Source organism: Elephantulus edwardii, unplaced genomic scaffold (assembly GCF_000299155.1).
Source record: "Elephantulus edwardii isolate Elephantulus edwardi_28Jun2011 unplaced genomic scaffold, EleEdw1.0 scaffold00207, whole genome shotgun sequence".
Lineage (NCBI taxonomy): Eukaryota > Metazoa > Chordata > Mammalia > Macroscelidea > Macroscelididae > Elephantulus > Elephantulus edwardii.
Window position 1 is genome coordinate 2,888,720 of NW_006399957.1, and position 18,368 is coordinate 2,907,087.

Below are 18,368 nucleotides of genomic sequence, written 5' to 3' on the forward strand. Positions count from 1 at the left end.
TGGGTTATCAGTTGAGAAACAATCTCTGCTTGTTTGCTCTGCCCTTCTGCTAGCCATTCTTGAAATACTGTTGCCTTGGATACAGCTGGGTGTGGAGCTCTACCAGGGACAATGGAACAATTCCTGAGTTTAACTTAGCTGAGAACTATAGAAACCTGAGTTTAATTCAGCTGAGAACTATAGGGACTATTTTAATTTCAACCTTTTCACTTTCAGAATTGTGAGTGATCTCAGAGCATATTAATGTCACCACTCAGTGATTGTGAAGTCCACAGAGTAGCAGTCCCTGTCTTCATAAGACTCCATGACCAAATGGGAGAGTCACTTCTGATGATGGTAACTTGGACTAGTAGATTAGAACTGACCGCAGCGAGCGAGAGACATGAACCAAGTTGGCCAGAAGAGAAACACATCTTGGTAACGGATGAGGGAACCAGGAGACAGGGTCATCATTCCCAAACAAGGCTGGTCATTCTCACTGGGAGATGAAATCAGCAGGTAGGTGATCACAGGAAGGAAACAGTAGACGTGAGAAGAGAAGTAGGGCCACTGAAAAATCCTTCCATGTGTTCTGGCTCCACAATCCATCTCAGTTTTTTGAAGAAGGTTCTGGTAAGATCAGGAGCTCTAAGTTTGTTTTTAACATGGTTTCTTTTAGGGACCCTCACAATTCATCCATTCTGTTTCCTTGAGTGCATTGTGTACCATTCCCCAAAGAGGAGACCAGAAAATTTACGAAGAGAGATGAAGAGAACAAAATTGGGAAGAACACTCCCCCCTCCTGGGGAGGTGACCTTGGCATCGAACAACATTCCAAGAAGGCTCTTTCCCAGCTGGACAGATGGCGCATCTGGAGGACAGGAAGAGCTGCCCTATAAGACTCCAGGAATTCTTGGTTTAGACTGAACATCTCTGGGAACCGAAACTTCCCCTGAGATACCTCAGTGACATTGTTTAATTAAGTCCTAGAGGTAACTACAGGCAGTCTTTGGATTACGAATGAGCTCGGTTCCTAGATCTGTCATTACGTCAACAGTTGTATGTGAGTCAGGACAGTAGGTGTGGTTTGTACACAATGTCAGTAAGTCCCGTCTGTGTATTCAGGTACCGAATACCATTCCAAGCACACAACCCACCTCGCATACAATACAGTAATGACAATGTGTAGCTCCGGTTTGTTATTGTTAGCCATTGTGTGTGCCTCATCTTTGTGATGCGATAGGCTTTCTAGTGTTTGTTTATAACTACAGGTGGGATGTGAGTGGGAAGTCTATAATGAGGGAACAGCCTGTACTAACCAAACCTCATGTGGAGAGACTGAGTCCGGAACAGGAATCAGAGCAGGACCCCAGGGGAAGGCGCTGCTGGAAGCCCACTGTGCAGGTGTGACCCCTGCCCTGCTGCGTTAGGTACTAGACCACCATCCACACAAACGGCAATCCATGGAGGTCAGCCAGAGCTTAGTGTGTGTGACACCGGACCAACCGGTCCGTCTCTGGTGGCTTGGTCAGCTGAGGCATACTGGATTTTTGGGTCATCTGCTCAGGAATGAAGAAGCAAAACCCACTTGTGAAATGATTCAACACTGTGCACTTTCCTGCACTCACCTATTTGTTCTTCTAAGAGACTGACAGCACGTGGTACAATTAGCCCTTAGTCTAATGGGAAGTTTGAAGGTTCAAGCCCACAGCAGCTCCATAGGAGAAAGACTTGGTGAGATGGTCCTCGGAAGGCCAGGGTCTAGGACAGCTTGGAGCAGCTAGTTGTCCTCGGTCACAGGGGTCACTAGGTAAAAGCCTACAAGCAGCACACGACAACAGCTGATAGGAAAGATAGCAGCAAAGTGACTATCGGTTATTGGACTCTTCCTGCCAGTAGACCCTATACTCACTCCTCAGAAGTGCCGGGGAAGCGGGTTCTCTTTCCTGTGAACGTGGAACCTGAGGCACGGAGAGCCTCAGGGGCCTGTCCCGGTGGGCGATGGAGCCCTAGGAACATCCTGGGTCTATCTGGCCTCAACTTTGAACTTTTCATCATAAACTAATGTCGGTGGCCCTACTGTCGTGGTAAAGCCTTGTGTTGGTGCCAGGGCACAGGCCCCTCCGCTCTCATCTGTGGGTACCTGCTTGGTGGCCTTGCAGCCCCTCCCAGAGCCTCGGGCTTCTGCCAGGGAGTATCCAGGTGAGAAGCTGAAACCTTTCCCTGGCCACACCTTCCCGAGGCCCTGGGGCCAGCCACCCCTTTGAGTTTCAATTTCAGTTCCAACAGAGGAACTGTTGACATGTGATGGAGTTTGGAGGTCAAAGGCAGGCTGAATTTCTAATGGAAGAACGTGTGGGTATCCACTGTGCCCCGAGGGGCAGTGCTGACCCAGTCACACAGGGACGTGTGGAGGAACGGGCACCACACGCAGAGGCAACCACAGAGCAGCTCCGATGAGCCACCAGCAGCTGTGACAGATCCCTGAGCAAGCCCCCACTGTCACTGCCGTAGCTGAGAGCCGCTCGGGCCAAGGCTGAGGGCTCCGTCCTGCTCTGCTGAGTGCAGAACGAGAGCGTGGAGCGGGGACAGCACTGCTTGAGCACACCCTAGGCCAGTTTCCATCAGTGAAAACAAAGAAAGGCAGCTGCACTTTTCACCCAGTGCTGTCGTGTGGTTGTTGTTAAGTGCCGTGGAGTCGTAGACAACTCATAGCGGCCCTATAAATGAAAGACCTGAGCACTGTTCATATAGTTTCTGGAGGCAAGCCATTTCAGTAGTGGATGCCACTCCTGCTTCCAAGCTTCTTTTAATCGGAAAGCTCCACCAAACACTGTCCACCATGGGTGACCGTTATCAATCACATTTGGTACATCAGAGTCACAGTGAAGACAAACGTGCTTGATTTATCTCTTTGAAGTGACAGGATGGTCAGGACAGCTACAGGGTGATATCAGGTGTTTGGACAAGGGCTAATTTCATTGTTCAACAGTGGTGTTATTTCCAGATCTGCCTCTGTCCTTAAGGACGGGACGTGGATTTGGTCAAGCCAGGCACTTGGAACCAGCCAGAGTGGATCCCACCACACATGAACCCCAGAATTTTAGGGCATTTAAGGACCCTCGGAGAGACGAAAATCCATTTACTCCATTTATGGGTTCCTGTTGCATTTTTTTTTTTTGTTTCATAAAATTCTTTAGCTAATTAGTTATTTTTATGTAATTATCCTGAGGCTTGTAAAAATCACTTTGCAAAGGACGTATGTGGCTCTGAGCAGGAAACATCAGTGGCAGAGGTGGGCTGGCATTTCCTGAAGAACACCCTGTGTGCCCACGTCTTGGATGCCGCATTAGTGCGCGAGGGTGTAGCCCCTGGGCCTCAGTCCCCCTCCACACACAGAGGGAACAATGGAAAGAGAAGTATTGAGAGCTCCCAGCCAGCTCAGGTCCCTGGCCAGTCTTCTCTGAATTCTGTCATCGGTTTGGAAAGGAGTCATCTTAGCAGAGAAGACAAATGATAGAACCCGAAAGCCTGGGGCTGAACCCCAGTGAGGCCCTTGGGGTTGAGAAGCCTCAGATCAGTGCAGGGCGCAGATTTCCTCATCTGGCCCAACTCTCAGCTCTGGACAGGATGGTGGGAGATGCCAGTGACTCAGGTTACATGTTTGCTGGAACCAAGGACATAAGAGAAGGTCCCCTCATGGCCCCAGTGCAGCGACAGAGACAGCAGAGTGAGCGGTGAGGACCAACATGGCCCGGAGAGGTAGCTGTGGACGCTCTGACGGCCGCTGCCTGCATGATGCGGGGTGGAAACATCTCCGTTGAAATCCCTCTGTAGGTTGGCTTGGTTTTCCCACCTGATTCCATCTAACTTGTTGGGGGACACAGTTGAGATTTAGATGAGAGACGGTTCATGCTCCCCAGCTGTCATGTTAGGTCCACCCTGATGGGTGCCTTTGGTACAACGTCTTCTTGATCTTTTCTTTATCTGACATTCTTTTTCCAATATGTGAAGTACTAGGAAGCTTCTGAAGTTTCTGGGTAAAGTTCAGTGTTTCTGGACAATTGTTAGCATGCTCACATGTTACCTGAAAGGTCAGAAGTTCAAGTACTCCCAGACACATCTGGGAAGAAAGACTTGGTGGTGTACTTCTGAAAACCAACCCGGGAGAGCCCCTCAGAGCCCAGCTCTACTTTAGTGTGTGAGAGGTTACCATGAACCAAGGTCAAGTGGATGTTGGCAGGTAGAGAAGCAGTTGTCCGTGGAAGAATGAAGAGACCCCCTCTTGTCGGTCTCGGCTGTCCACCACAGTTGTTGCTGTGTGCTGTCAGCTTGGAGCTGACCCATAGTTGACCCTTCAGCAGGTTTTCAGAGGCTGTGATTTGCAAAGGAGGAGATTGCCTATGTTTTTTTTCCATACAGCAGCTGGTGGATTCGAACCACCTGCCTTTGGGTTGGCAGCACTACTCTTTACCACAAAGCCTCCCTAGCTCCCTGCCCACCACAGTGGGAAAGCTAAGTGGTGTTGGCGATCCTCGCTTGCCTTACTGTGTTTGTGTCAGGTGTTGACAGCTTGCACCTGCCACCGTTCCCATATGAGCTAAATGAAGTAAAGCTCAGATCACGGACTTGCTACTCCCAAGTCAATGACGAAGCACTGGACTGGAGTCAGGTGACAGCCAAGCACTTCCCAAACAGCTCATGAGGAGAAGGACCAGGGCACCTGCCAGACACTAGACGTGCTGACCCCTGTGCTCCGCCCAGACTTGTGTGAGCTCCGTCCGGAAAGGTGCCTGTGAGCTGGAGGCTGCAGCAAGGACCCTGAAATTCCTGCTGCCTGGGACCCTTGGGAATCTGGCTTTCATGGGTCCCGGTGGTTTCGAGGGCAGCTTCCCTCAGATGACCTCTGCCTTGGACATTGGTGAGCTGTAATTGGAGGGATGTCTGGAAGTCTCAGAATCAGCTTTTTGTCTTCCATAAAGCAAGGCTGTGTGTCCTGTAGATTGGGGACGTCTGGGATGTTGATTGGCCTAGTCTGACTGACAGGGAAGGACTTCCACATGGGTGATTCTCTACATTCATTAAGTATCTTCTGGGCCTTTGGCCATGTTAATATAAAGACTCAGGAGACAAGGACTTCTGAAAGCATAGATGAGGACTGTGAGATTGTAGGTTCTGGAACTATTGTTGATGCCATTAACAACTCAGAACCAAATGACGCATTTCCTGGATGGCAGCCTCTGGACTGGAGCCTCATACCTGTGAACTAAAGAGCTGTGGATTGACAACAGAGACCTTCTGTTAGCAGGCCAACAGTTGGGTGTCCGGGGATGTGATGAGCCCTGGGTTCAGCTGTGGTCCAGGCCAGGCAGCTCATGTGTCCTTGGGTTCCACGTTTAGAAAACACTCACCTGTGTCCCAGGGTAATTGAGAAGAGTCATTCCCTCAGTGGTTTTAAACCACTGGTCCTCGAGAGGCTGCCAGGGAATTGCTTCTAATAGTCAAAGCTTTCACTTGAGTGAATATCGAAGCAGAGATTTGACCCTCCAGAAAAGGAAAATGCTGTAATTTGCCACAGATGGAGACAGTCACGTTTTCACTTGTCAGATGTCTTCTCTCAGCCTGGACCACGAGTGGGCTGAGACGTCGTTGGTGCTGTTAGATGCCCTGGGATTGACTGTGATTGCAGCGACTTCAACCCACAAGAACAGCAGCTCTGAACCTTGCCCTGTCCTGTGCTGTCCTCAGGAGCGCCGACATGCTCAAGCTCACTGTTGTGGTAACTGTGCCAATTCACCTTGTTGACAAGCTCCCTTCCTCTCTTTAACCCTCTACCTTTCCAAGAATGACGTCTTTTACCAAAATCTGGCCCTCCTGAGAATCTGTGCAAACTATGTGATATGAAATTATGATGCTGTGAAGTAGTTTTTAACTCATCTCCACAACCACTAAAGTTTGAACAAGTCTAGAGAAATTCCTTGCAGACCCTGGGAAGGCTCTCCTTTTCCTCTGAGCTGGTGGTTTGACTTAGCCGGGTGCAGAGGTGAAGCTCGTTAGTTGGTCACGTGCTAACAAGCTGTTGAGTTGCCAAGACTCTTGTGGAGGTGCCAGGCATCGAAGGACGTTCTGTCCATCACACTGGAAGGACTTTGGACGGACACACTTAAACATCAGGGTAAAGTCAGTGGCTTCCCAAACTCAAAATTAAATGGCCAAGCTTCCTGGTCCAGTGGAGACTGATGGGACCCCATGACTATAACTCTCACTTTTTGAACCTAGTACAAAGCTCTCTTTCTTGGCTCAGCTTGTAGGTGACAGCAGGAAGGCTGACAAGGCGAAGGGTAACATTAGAGAAGAGCTCAGTCCTCAGAATAATCAACCACGCAAGAACCAAAGGGCAGCATGTGTTCAGGAATAAAATTCAAAGGAAGAAAGGGATAGGGTAGAAGGGTGTATGGAAACAAGAATCACAGAGAAGTAGGAAGGCTGAGGCTACACTGAGATGTAATTAGTGCCATAAAACAAAGTGTGTATGAATAGTTGACTAGAAAACCAGTTGGCTTTGCAAACTCAAATCACAATGTTTAAAGTCAATACCTTCTATGTTGGGTTTGCAGTGTCTTTATGCAAATAATATAGGTGTTACACAAGTTCATGGTTTGGGTTTTTTTTGCAACTAAGAAACTCCTCTATAAATGTTTCTTATGTGCTTATTAGTTTCCCATTCACATTATGCATATGGTTTACATGAGCATGTTGTATGAGACAGTGTGGTAATCTTCATGTTTCTCTTTGCACAGAAAAGATATCCAGCAATTCTTTATTTTTACAAAGCACTCTCCACAATCTAGTCAGCCTTATAAGTGACTTTAAAAATTGTGCAAATATTTTTATTATGCCCATTTTACAGATTATCAAGCCGAGGCCAGGATATATAGAACTGAACCAATAACCAGGAGTATAGGTACTGAAGGACCAGATAAGTTTATGTAGCTTGATTCCACAGTAGCCGGCTTTATGCCAAAAATTGTCTTGTTTAATTGACTCCCCAGTTGATAAACATTGGCATTTCTTCGGCAAGTAAAGTAACTAGTTCCAAGAGAGGGGCTAAGAAGGGGTGGTCCTGTCTGGCTTTGGGGAACTTCTGTCTTCCTTTGAAAGGCTATGGTTATTTGTGTCAACAGGAAATAGGTTCTGTGCTTGGCAGTGAACACCAGTGAGGAAAGAAATTGACATTTCATAATTATGAAGATGTAAAAATATTCTAGTGGTAACAACCACCCAGATAATATTGATACGTCACAGCCGGAAGACACGTTAATGTATCTCCAGTACAAAATAAAGAATTAAGAAGGCTCACACAGTCATAGAACCTTTGCAATCTATATGATTGACAAGAAAGTAGGGCATTAAGTGGGGTTTGGAGCTGAGGCCTGCCTCTTTTTTTTTTTTTTGTACCCCTTGAGTAAATTCTGTGTCTTCTTTCCCTAGGTGACATTTTTTACCTTATAAAATGGCAATCATGGGTCTTAAAGACTGTGAAATACTTTATATCCAATATTTTAAAAGATGTGTGAACATTCTGTGCTTCAGTCATAGGTCCTGGATGGATCCTTGGTGACCTGTGGGTTGAAGAAACGCTGTCATCTTTGCCCCTTATGTCCCCTCAGTCCTGGTCAGTGAGTGGGAACTCGGAAAGGAAAGCCCACCGACTCACCTTCCAGGTTCAGTGACCTAAAGAAATACCGGCCCCTCCCCAGGGGTGCCTGAGGCCCTTCTTCCAGGAGCCTGCAGAGGGAAGGGGGCTTCTAAAAAGGTCGATGCACTTAGTCCTGGGGCAGAATCAATTTAGACCTCCCAGTCCCTGACTCTTACCTCCTAACCAGAACTGGCCCATATACAAGTCAAATCTCTCTCTCCCCCTTGGGCAATGATTTATTTCCCTCTTAAATTGGCTGGACCAGTTAGTTTTTTATTTTTATTAAGTCACACTATTCTTAAATGAAACTATTGATTTAAAGTCAGCTTAGTGAGGGTTTAATTTGTTTTCAGGGGATTAGAGCAGGTAGCATGGGATAATTTTACAATAAAGTGGAACAGAAGCATTCCTTCATAGTACCCTCTCCTCTTTCCTTGCCAGACGTTACACATTTTCAAGTAAATAGTGGAAATGCATTCATAAATCAGACCTAATTCTTCTGCCTGCTTGCGGGGGAGTCAAGGAAGTCTCTCCTTTGACCTTGGCCCCTGTCCTTCCAGGGCTTCCGTGCACCTGGCACTCCTGGGCCCGGGGTGTGCGCCTGCGATTCTCTGGGTCCAGGTCCGCGGTACCTCACTCTCCTACCACCTGCGCTCCACGTGCGCCCTGCCCCTGCTCACCACGTCTCGTCTCCTCGGCGTGTGTGTGTGTGTCCTGTCCCCTGCTCACCACGTCTCCTCTGCACGTGTGTGTGTCCCTTGCTCACCACGTCTCCTCGGCGTGTGTGTGTGTGTGTGTGTGTGCATGTGTAAGGGACGGTGCAACTCGTGCTGTGGTTTAACAGGGTCCTAGTGTAGTGATGTCTGAGTGAAGCTGCCGCTGAGGGCCGCAGAGATGCGCCCTCTCCTCCCGGTCCAGGGCGCGCCTGCGTTCCAAGTCCCCTGGGCGTCACCTTGGCCTCCATGCTCGCAGCAGTTCTATCCACCTGCACATTTCAGTAGCTGAAAGGCAGGTGAAGGACGGTCCTCACTGCGGTGGACATCCGGCTCCACAATGACTCCGCCAGAACCGGGGTGGCTTTTGGTTTTGAGAAAGGACAGTTGTCACAGCCAGGCTGTTACCTCTGAGGTTGGCTGCCACAACCCACTGTCCAAGGGTCTTTTCTTAGCTGGACATAGAAATTCCATATGATGCAGCTATTCCGCTGCCTAGAACACACCCTGAGAAAAGGAGAACTGAGGCGCCAATGGAGACTTGTACACCATTGTTCATAGCAGCATTATTCACCATCGCAAGAACGCGGAAACAGCCCGATGTCCAACCAAAAACGAATGGATTGAGAAATTATGGTAGATTCCCATGATGGAATATTACACAGCACGCAGGAGCAACGATTTGGTAAATTACTACCTAACTTGGGAGAGACTGGAGAGCATTATGTTAAGTGAACTTTCTCTGTCCAATAAGGACAAATACTGTGTAAAACAATTACTGTAGAACATGTATGAGGATCCAGGGATGGGGGAGGGAGCAGAGGGGGGAGAATGGGCGGAAATGGGTAAGATCTGAAGTGAAAAACAATGTATATGAACTTTGTAAGTAAACCCAATATAAAAGAAAAATTCTATTTAAAATCTTTAAAAGGGTCTTTTCTTCCTATTGCAGTTATACAGAGCCAGAGGGCGGGCCTGGGTTGAGACATCCTGAAACCAGCTGTGAGGTCACTCTGCACATGCTCAGTCATCTCCCGCCCCTCCCACCGGGGAGGTGGGTGATGGCTGACTCAGTCCTGCGATGCAGGGCACTAGGCTCAGCTCGAGAGCGTGGCTCCGTCCAGGTCACCTGAGTCTCGGTTCCCTCCTGCTCTGGGTCAGACATGGTTCCTGAGTGACCAGAAAGGGATCGAAAGGCCTGCTGGTCTGTGACAGGCGGCTGTCATCAGAGGGCAGCTGACCTGCCTGGGACTGCCTTTGACTTGGCTCCTGAGTGATGCCAGCGGATGGGTGCCTGGCCTCAGCCTTGGAGAGCAAAGGCACGGATGCTCTCTGGGCATTCGGACTCCCTGGTTTTGGACACATCATCAGAAAGGACCGAGCACTGGAAGTGGACCGAGCACTCACAGTAGGAAAAGTGAAAGGTCAGTGAGGATGAGGTAAGTGGACACAGCTGCTGCAGTGCCCTGAGTCGCACAACGGGGAAGGGCAGCTCGCCATGCGGTGGATCCAACCTGAGGGTAAATGGGAACAGACTTGCTCTGTGCATCGGCTTTGCTTGCAGAGTGAAGATGCTCTGCTGAGAACTGAGACTAGGGGAACCAGAGAGATCCCATCACACCTGAGATGAGAAGTGCAGCACCTGGGGGCATGTGTGTGTGGCCAGCCTTAGGGAGCAGAACCAGATCTGATGAGGGGGCGTGGTCACCCCGTTACGCTACTTTGGCATGACGGAGCTTGGGAAAATGCCCTTTGAGGACCTTCTAGATCCAGCCACACAATTAAGGATTTAGTTGGGAGCCGGATCTGAGGAGGACTGGGCCATGCCAACAATGCCGAGCATGCCGTGAAAATTTCGCGTTTTGAGTAGTTAGAGGAGGGGGAAATATGCCCCTTGAAGCATAATCCAGTGACAAAAACCTGAAAGACATTATTGTTGTTGTTGTTAGGTGCCATGGAGTCCTAGGCAACTCTTGGGGACCTTCTGAACGAAGGACCTGACCACTGTTTATAGAGTTTTGGGAGCCAAGCTCCTGTGAGATTTACTGCCTTTGAAAACTTGCTTGAGGGTCAGACAACAAAAACAACAATGATGGTTAATACAAGAAAAACAATAAATAGGAGAGAGCCAAAGAAAAGCTAAGTCTGATTAATACAACAAAAACAATAGGAGAGAGTCAAAGAAAAGCTAAGTCTATCTCATGGAGTTGGATCCGCATCCAGGCGAGCCTGGAAGATAGAGGAGCACTTCCCCCAAGGTCTGTCTGCACAGCTGTGCCCTTTACAGGAGCAGAGCACCTGGTGGGCTTGCGTCCTCAGATGTGGGTTAGTGTCTAACGCTTTTAACCACTGACCAGCATCTGATAATGGTTGTAGTCAATACCATTCTGGAATAGTCCAGAAATAGGAAGCAATTGTTGGGTCAGTTAAGCAAAAAGTGGAACTCAAGGGATAAAGCCAAAGGGGACATCCATAGATGGTTTAATGCTTAGACTGGAGACCTCGCTGCCGATGCTTCAAATAGAATCACTAGTTAAAAAGATTCTTAAAAGTTAGAACAACTTAAAAACAAAGAAACAACAAAACCTCACCACCAAAACAACAACAAGACTACAGTACAATTTTCAAGGGCAAGGAAAAGAAAATTCTTGTGATCTGTATCTAGTAGTTTTATGTATATAAGTTAGTTGTTGATAGATATCTATACGATTCATAACTGATTGCTTCTTCATACAAAATCTGGCTAAGGAACTGAAGTTGGGAACTAAAAACCTAAGTAGTGTACAATCGTTTGACTATTGTTATTGTTGTGTACCACAGAGTTGGAACTGACCCATAGCTGACCCTCCAGAGAGTTTTCAGAGGTAATGAATCACATGGGAGGAGATTGCCTATCTTTCCCCCATGAAACAGCTAGTGGCCTCGAACTGTGTGCCTTTGGGATTGCAGTGCAGCTTCTTGTCACTTGACTCAGTTCCAAATTGTTGCAATCCATGTCCAACAGAACAAAACATTGTCTAGTCTGTTGGTTTCTCCAAATTGCAGACACTTAACCTAATAATTAGATGAAGGTTAGTTCATTAGCTGTGTTAATCTCAAGACCTAAGCCATAGTTATTCAACTGGAAGTGTGGGCAATGTTTGAATTTCACATATTTATTCAAAGAAATGAAGAATTTTGCATGGAAGAGTTCTTAAGATCAATATTTGTATGTTTGAGGAGAATCCTCTCATTGGCTGCTGAGGCTAATGAATGTGAACACTAAAGAGCTCAACAAGCATGAATTATAAATAAGAATTGACTCATTGGACACAGGTCTTTTATAACAGATTTTCTTGATGCAAAATGTCCTTTGATTTCTTAACTGCTGAATCCATGGATATTGGTTAGAGATCTAAGTAAAGTGAAATCCTTGACAATTTCAGGTTTTTTCTCTATCATGATGTTGCTTATTGGTCCAATGTGGCAATTTTGTCGTTTTTATGTGGAGATATGATCCACACTGAAAGTTGTAGTCTTAGATCTTCTTCAGCAACTGCTTTAAGACCTCTTCACATTCAGCAAGCAAGATATTATCTGCACAACACAGGTCTTCCTCCGATCCTGTTGTCACATTTCTGCTTTTGCAGAATGTTTGTAGAATTCCTTAATACTATCACTTAAGACTTGTATTTTTCTTCAGTTCTTTCAGCTTTGGAGATGAAGAGCAACCTCTTGCTTTTGTAACTCCAGGTAATGTAGAGTTCTTTGAAATACTTTGTCTTTACTTGTTGAAAACTATTGCTTATCATTTATTCCATTTGTTTTAGCTTCTACATTCGAAAGCAAGTTCTAGAATCTCTTCTGACATCAGCTTTGGTATTTTCTTTCTTTCCTATGTTTTTAATGGTGTTTTGCTTTCTTTGTATAATGTTCTTGATGTTGTCACACAATTCATCTGGTCTTTAGTGCTGAATGTATAAAATCTCTTCGTAAAATGGTCTCTAGATTTAGGTGGGATATCCGCAAGGCCCTACTACGACTCGATGACTTGCTTGAATTTTCTCACCCTCAATTTGAACTTGCAAATGGATAATTTGTGGTCTCCTTTGCAGGTGGCACTTGATATTAAATCTCAATGCCGTCAACTTGTTTCCACCTCATGGCAAACTCCAAGTTTCTGATGCTGTCAATTGTAACTTGAGGAGATTGCTCATGTCTCAAGGAGCAGCTAGCTGATGGAGTCCACCTGCCAGACCTGCAGCCTTTCGTTAGCCGTGTGACGTCCTGGGGATTACAACACCAGAGCTCACCACCTGGTGTTGTAATATACTATAGAGTCAAAAGTGACTCATAGCTGACCCTCGTATGGATCTTCAGAGCTTGTGAGACAGAGGAGGGGGTATTGTCCTCCTTTCTCCCACAGAGAAGTTGGTTCATTCTTACCACCTGCCTTTGACCTTTGTATTGGCGGCACAACTCCTTACCTACTTGTCCACTGTTGTTGTCGCTGGGTGTTATCGAGTCAAGTATGACTCATAGAGATCCTGTTGACAGTCTCCCAAAGCATCCCTTATCTGGTACCGTCCTTATCATCTCTGAGACACTAGGGCCCATTGCTGAAGCCCCAGTGCCAACCCATCTCATTGAGGGTCCTCCCCTCCTTCACTGACCCTACATATTTCCAAGCATGATGTCCCTTTCCAAGGAATAGCTTTGCTTAGCTACATTTCCAAAGTAGGAAAGATGAAACTTTGTCATCTTTGCCTCCAACGAGCACTCTGGCTGCATCTTTTCCAGGACATATGTTTGTGTTATGGGGTATTATGTTTTTTTTTTGTAGTCCATGGGATATTCAGTACTCTTCCTTAGCACTACAACTTAAAGACATTACTTCCTCTTCTATTATCCTTATTCATTGCCCAGCTCCCTCATGGACAGCAGGTGGTTGAGAAGAACTTGGCCTGGATCAGGCACACCTTAGTCTTCAAACTGACATCATTGCACTTTAGTATTTTGGAGAGGTCCCTGACAGCAGACTTGTCCTATGCACATCTCCTGATTTCTTGACTGTTGGTACCAAGGATGTTGATTGTTGATCCAACCAACATGGAATCATTGACGGCTTCAATCTTCCCTCCACCTATCATAATATTGATGTTAGGCATGTGGTGGATATCTTTGCCTTCTTAATGTTGAGGTGATCTTCTTCAGAATGTGTTTCATATCTTCCTCATTTTCAGTAAGCAAAGTTGTGCCACTAGACCACACTAAATAAAAATTCCAATATGGTAATAGGACAGGGAAGGATTCAGAGCTGCTATACATAGTGTCACTACGCATCACAGGTGTCTCAACAGCACTTAGCAACAACCACATACTATATTGGTTGTTCTTTATTTAAGTCTCTTGTTTAGAGTCAACAAGACCTCAGGGAGGTCCTCTGTATTCAAAAGTCAATTGTTACTATTTGGGAGGAGCATTCTTCTAAGTGTCCAGCATTCTTCTGTCAATATGCTGTGCTAAGGTAATCTGGGGTTGCTGTGATGCTGGACCTTGTGCCATTGGGATGCCAAATGGCATCATGGTTACTCATGGTGGACAGCATTTGGTGGAGCTCCCAGCTTAAGACAGGTTTGGAAGCAGGAGTGGCATCCAGTTCCTAAACAGCATGCCTCTGGAAACTCTATAAACTTGGAGAAATGGCAAAAGATTTAGAAAGGCTGCAGGCCTTTTGTTTATAGGGTTGCTATGAGTCATGCTGAGTCCATGGCAATCATCATCAAATAACAACAGCACCATGCTAATATATACCTGGGAGCTCTGGTGGCCTAGTGACAAGAAGCTGTGCTACAATCCTGAAGGCACTTGGTTCGAGCCCACTAGCTTCTGCATGGGAGAAGGATGGGCAGTCTCCTCCTGTGCAATTAACTGCCTCTGAAAACTTGCCGAGGGGTCTGCTATGTGTCAGTTCTGACTCTCTGGTAAATAACAACAATAATAATATGTACCTACTAACATTGCTTAAAAATAACACAATATAAAACAAACCAAAATAACAATATCAAGTGCTACAAATATATGGAGCAACTGAAACTCTCCTTCGTTGGTGGTACAAATATAAAATGGTATAGCTAATTTTTTTTATCCTTTTAAATTTTTTATTTTTTAATTCACATGGTGTTTCATATAATCATTCCCATACACTGTGTCTTATAAAATTAATCATTATTGATCTAAGTCCACTATTACCTCATCTTTTCAGTTCCTACTGAATCTTTGCTAATTTCTTCACCTCTCCCTCTACCCAAAAAACTCTGTAATTTTGTGATTCCCCACCCCCCCCCCACTTCTGTCCCCCTGCTTTCTCTCCTTCCTTCTTTGGATATCCATACACATCTTACTAGTTATATTTCTATTTTTATAAAACGATCTTATGCAATATTTGTCTTAATGATCTCTAGTTCACTCAGCATAATGCTCTCTAGCCTCTCCCTCTTTATTACAGTATTTTATGAAATTATTGCTCCTGAGTGCTGCATAGTATTTCATTTGAATATACTACAGTTTCTCAACGGTTGATGGTATATAGCTACTTTTGCAGCCTTGTAGCAGTGCTTGTGACATGATCATAAGGATTGGACAGACAGTAAAACAAGAGATTAACTATGAAAGGATACTAAAGAACTGTGTGTGGTGGTAGAAATGTTTTATATATCTTGATTGTGGGAATACCTGCATGTCTCTTATGTGTGTAGCCAATTTCAAGTGATAATTGCAGAATTATTCTTCAGTGCTCCTGATTTAAAACCTGCAGTGAAAAGAAAGAGCAGTTTTAAAACTGATCTTAGGAATTTCCTTTATTGGTGCTGTTTTTATGTGTGCTGTTTTTAGGCTGATTCCCACCCCTTTTATTATATTTTTAATTTTTACAATTTTGTACTGACTTACTTAGAAAGTTTGAATAGATTGTTTTTCATAAAAGATCCTTCACATTTCCTTCACCCTCCCCATCGAATTGTGCAACTCTATGATTCCCCCCTCCCCCACTCTCACCCATCTATTTCCATCCTTCTCCCCCTTGGATCCTCATACTTTTCCTACAGTAATGGTTTTATGCAGAATTTGTCCTTACGGAACTGAGCTACTTCACTCAGCATAGTACTCTCCAGTCCCTCCCAAGTTAGGTCGTAATTTACAACATCATTGCTCCTTTGTGCTGCATAGAATTCCGTTGTATTAATGTACCCAAACTTCTCAATCCATTCATTTTGTAGTTGGACATCTGGGCTGTTTCCATGTTCTTGCAGTGGTGAATAATGCTGCTATGAACATTGGTGTACAAGTTTCCATTTGAGCCTCAGTTCTCATTTTCTTGGGGTGTATTCCAAGCAATGGAATAGCTGGGTCCTATGGAATTTCTATGTTCAGCTTTTTGAGGAAGCACCACACTGCCTTCCAGAGTGATTGTACCATAGTAGTATCCCACCAACAATGTAAAAGAATTCCTATCTCACCACATCCTTTCCAACATTTATTACTTGCTGTCTTGTTAAACTTTAAGGCTGATTTCTATGTGTTTGTTTAGTTTTTCTCCAAAATATGTCTTCACTTATCAATAACGTGTCTCATACTACCAACAAAACAATTGTCAACTAGTTGATTGAATTGCATTAGATGGTCCTCATTGCTGTACACCTCAAGGAGTATTTTCACCATTACTTTGCACATTAAAAGAATGAAATAAATGCAGTTGCTTCACAAGTTAGAAGCTTGAAAAACTGAAATTTTTCTAAAACTTATATACTTTGTTATAGTTTATGGTATCTCTAAGCGATTTTCCTCCCCAGTGTCTAATGCACATATTTTCTTACTGTTTCTGGAACTTTCTTTTATCTATCTAAACGGCTAAGGTGATGTAATATTCGCAATGTTGTGCAGAAACCTACTGGTAACTGTGGGGATTGTGCAGGACTGAGTGAGCTCCATCGCGTCAGCTACTCGGAAAGTTGCTCTGAGTTGAAGCTGACTCAACACCACCTTGAACTGGTTTTAAGATTTTAAGATTGCAATGAGTCTGTGTATAGCATGCTACATCTTACAATATACTTTATATGTTTTTTGAGTTTGCTGTTCTCTAAACCAGTCTCTGTGTTGTATCTTAACCCAGCCATTGAATTGACCTTGACTCATAATGACCCGTAGGACAGAGTTGAACTGCTGTGTGGGTTTTCCCCAGTTGTGATGTTTAAGAAAGTTGACTGCCTCATCTTCTGGGGAGCAGCTACAAGGTTCAGATTTTTTTATAGCACATCTGTAGTTGTTGTTGTGTACCACTGAGTTGGAATCAATCCAGAACTGACCCTCCAGTGGGGTTTCAGAAGCAGTTAATCCACATGAGGATATTGCCCATTCTCCCTCAGAGCAGCTAGTGGATTTGAACCATGTGCCTTTGGGATTGCAGCACAGCTTTGTACCACTAGTAGGCTGACACATATTGGATTTGGCAGACAGTGTTGGGTGGAGCTCCCCGATTAAAACAAGCTTAGAAGTGGGGGTGGCATCCACTTATGTAATAGCTTGCCTCCGGAAACCCTGTGAACCTGGAGAGAGGATGAAAGGCACCCAAGCGTTGAGGACTCTTCTTCATAGGGTCGCTATGAGTCGCCTGCAACTCGACGGCACTTAACAACAAACATCAACATAGAGAGAGATCAGTTGGCCCAGTGGACAGAAAGCAATGCTACCAAGCCAAAGGTGGGTGACTTTTAATCTGCGGCCCTTGGGCCTGTCTTTCATTGTTTTTGTTCAAACATTCCTCTAGGTCATATAGCCCTGGTGTACAAGTTGCCCTACAGTGGTAACTTGTGGTTGCTGTGAGGCTGAACACTGTGACACTGATGTGTCAAATGTGTTAATGGTTGGTTACCCATGGCGGACAGTTTTGGGTGGAGCTCCCCGTTCAAAACAAGCTTGGAAGCAGGAGTGGCATCCACTTCCATAGTAGCTTGCCTCAGAAAACCCTATGAACCTGGAGAGAGAGGATGAAAGACACACAAGTGTTGGGGACTCTCCTTCATAGGGTCGCTGTGAGTCACCTGCGACTCGACATTGCTTAACAACAACAACAACGGAAACAACATTTTATAGGAGAGAAAACCAAAGCTCAAAGATGCTAAAGTGTGTTCATATTAACAAGTAGCAGGGCCAATATTTGAAGCCCAATTTTTGGGTACTGAAGCCACCCACCAATTCCTTATTCTCTGTGGTGGATGTTGTCATGCAATGCAGACTGTTCTAGCGCAGCACTATGAAGTAAACTCTCCCTTCAATTGCTTTGCATGATAATAGCTTAGAGAGACCCTCTTCGCATGCAGGTCAACACCACGCATGGTTCCTATGCGCATGGCTCAAGCCCGTGCAGTTGTAGAGGGTGGCTGGAGTCTATATGCCTGTGTGGAGGTAATACAAAGAGGGTGGCTGTTGGATGGACAGAAATAAAGCTAGCCTCTCTCTGGGCTCTGTGGAGGTCACCACCCTACAAAGTATTCATTGTCCTCGTACTACTCAGCCATGTGCAGAGACAGGACAGAACTGAAGGAACCATGGTTCTGTGTCCAGCTCTCTCCCTGCATAAGCCCCTGAGGTTGCCTGGCTGATGTCTCATTTAGTCTCACGCTGCCTTTATCAGGAGGGTCAGCTGCTCTGGAAACAGCAAGGCAGGCTCTCAGAGGCAGGCAGGACCCAGGCTGGGCTTTACCCACCAGATAGGTTCCAGTCTTCACCTGGGCTTAGGTGTGGGACACCTGGGTGATTCTAGCCTTGTCCCTGAGGAGATGCATAGCCAGGGTCACTGCCGAGAAGCTCAGTGTTGGCTTCAGGTGGATGGGTGACTAGAACAGCTTTCTACCTTCCCCTGTGGCTCTCCACATCACTGTACGGCTCCCCACCTCACCGTATGGCTCCCCACCTCACTGTGTGGCTCTCCACCTCCCTGT

The 18,368-nt window shown here is 45.7% G+C and overlaps 1 protein-coding gene across 1 annotated transcript in view; it reads left to right on the plus strand.

Annotated features, from left to right (window-relative positions):
• The window catches only part of LOC102850095 (protein SET-like), an 84,649-nt gene that overhangs the window by 31,583 nt on the left and 34,698 nt on the right, over positions 1–18,368 (plus strand). The window contains exon 2 of the mRNA XM_006897246.1: positions 4,744–4,900. Coding sequence (XP_006897308.1) covers positions 4,744–4,900 — 157 coding nt within the window. The remainder of the gene's footprint in view (positions 1–4,743; positions 4,901–18,368) is intronic.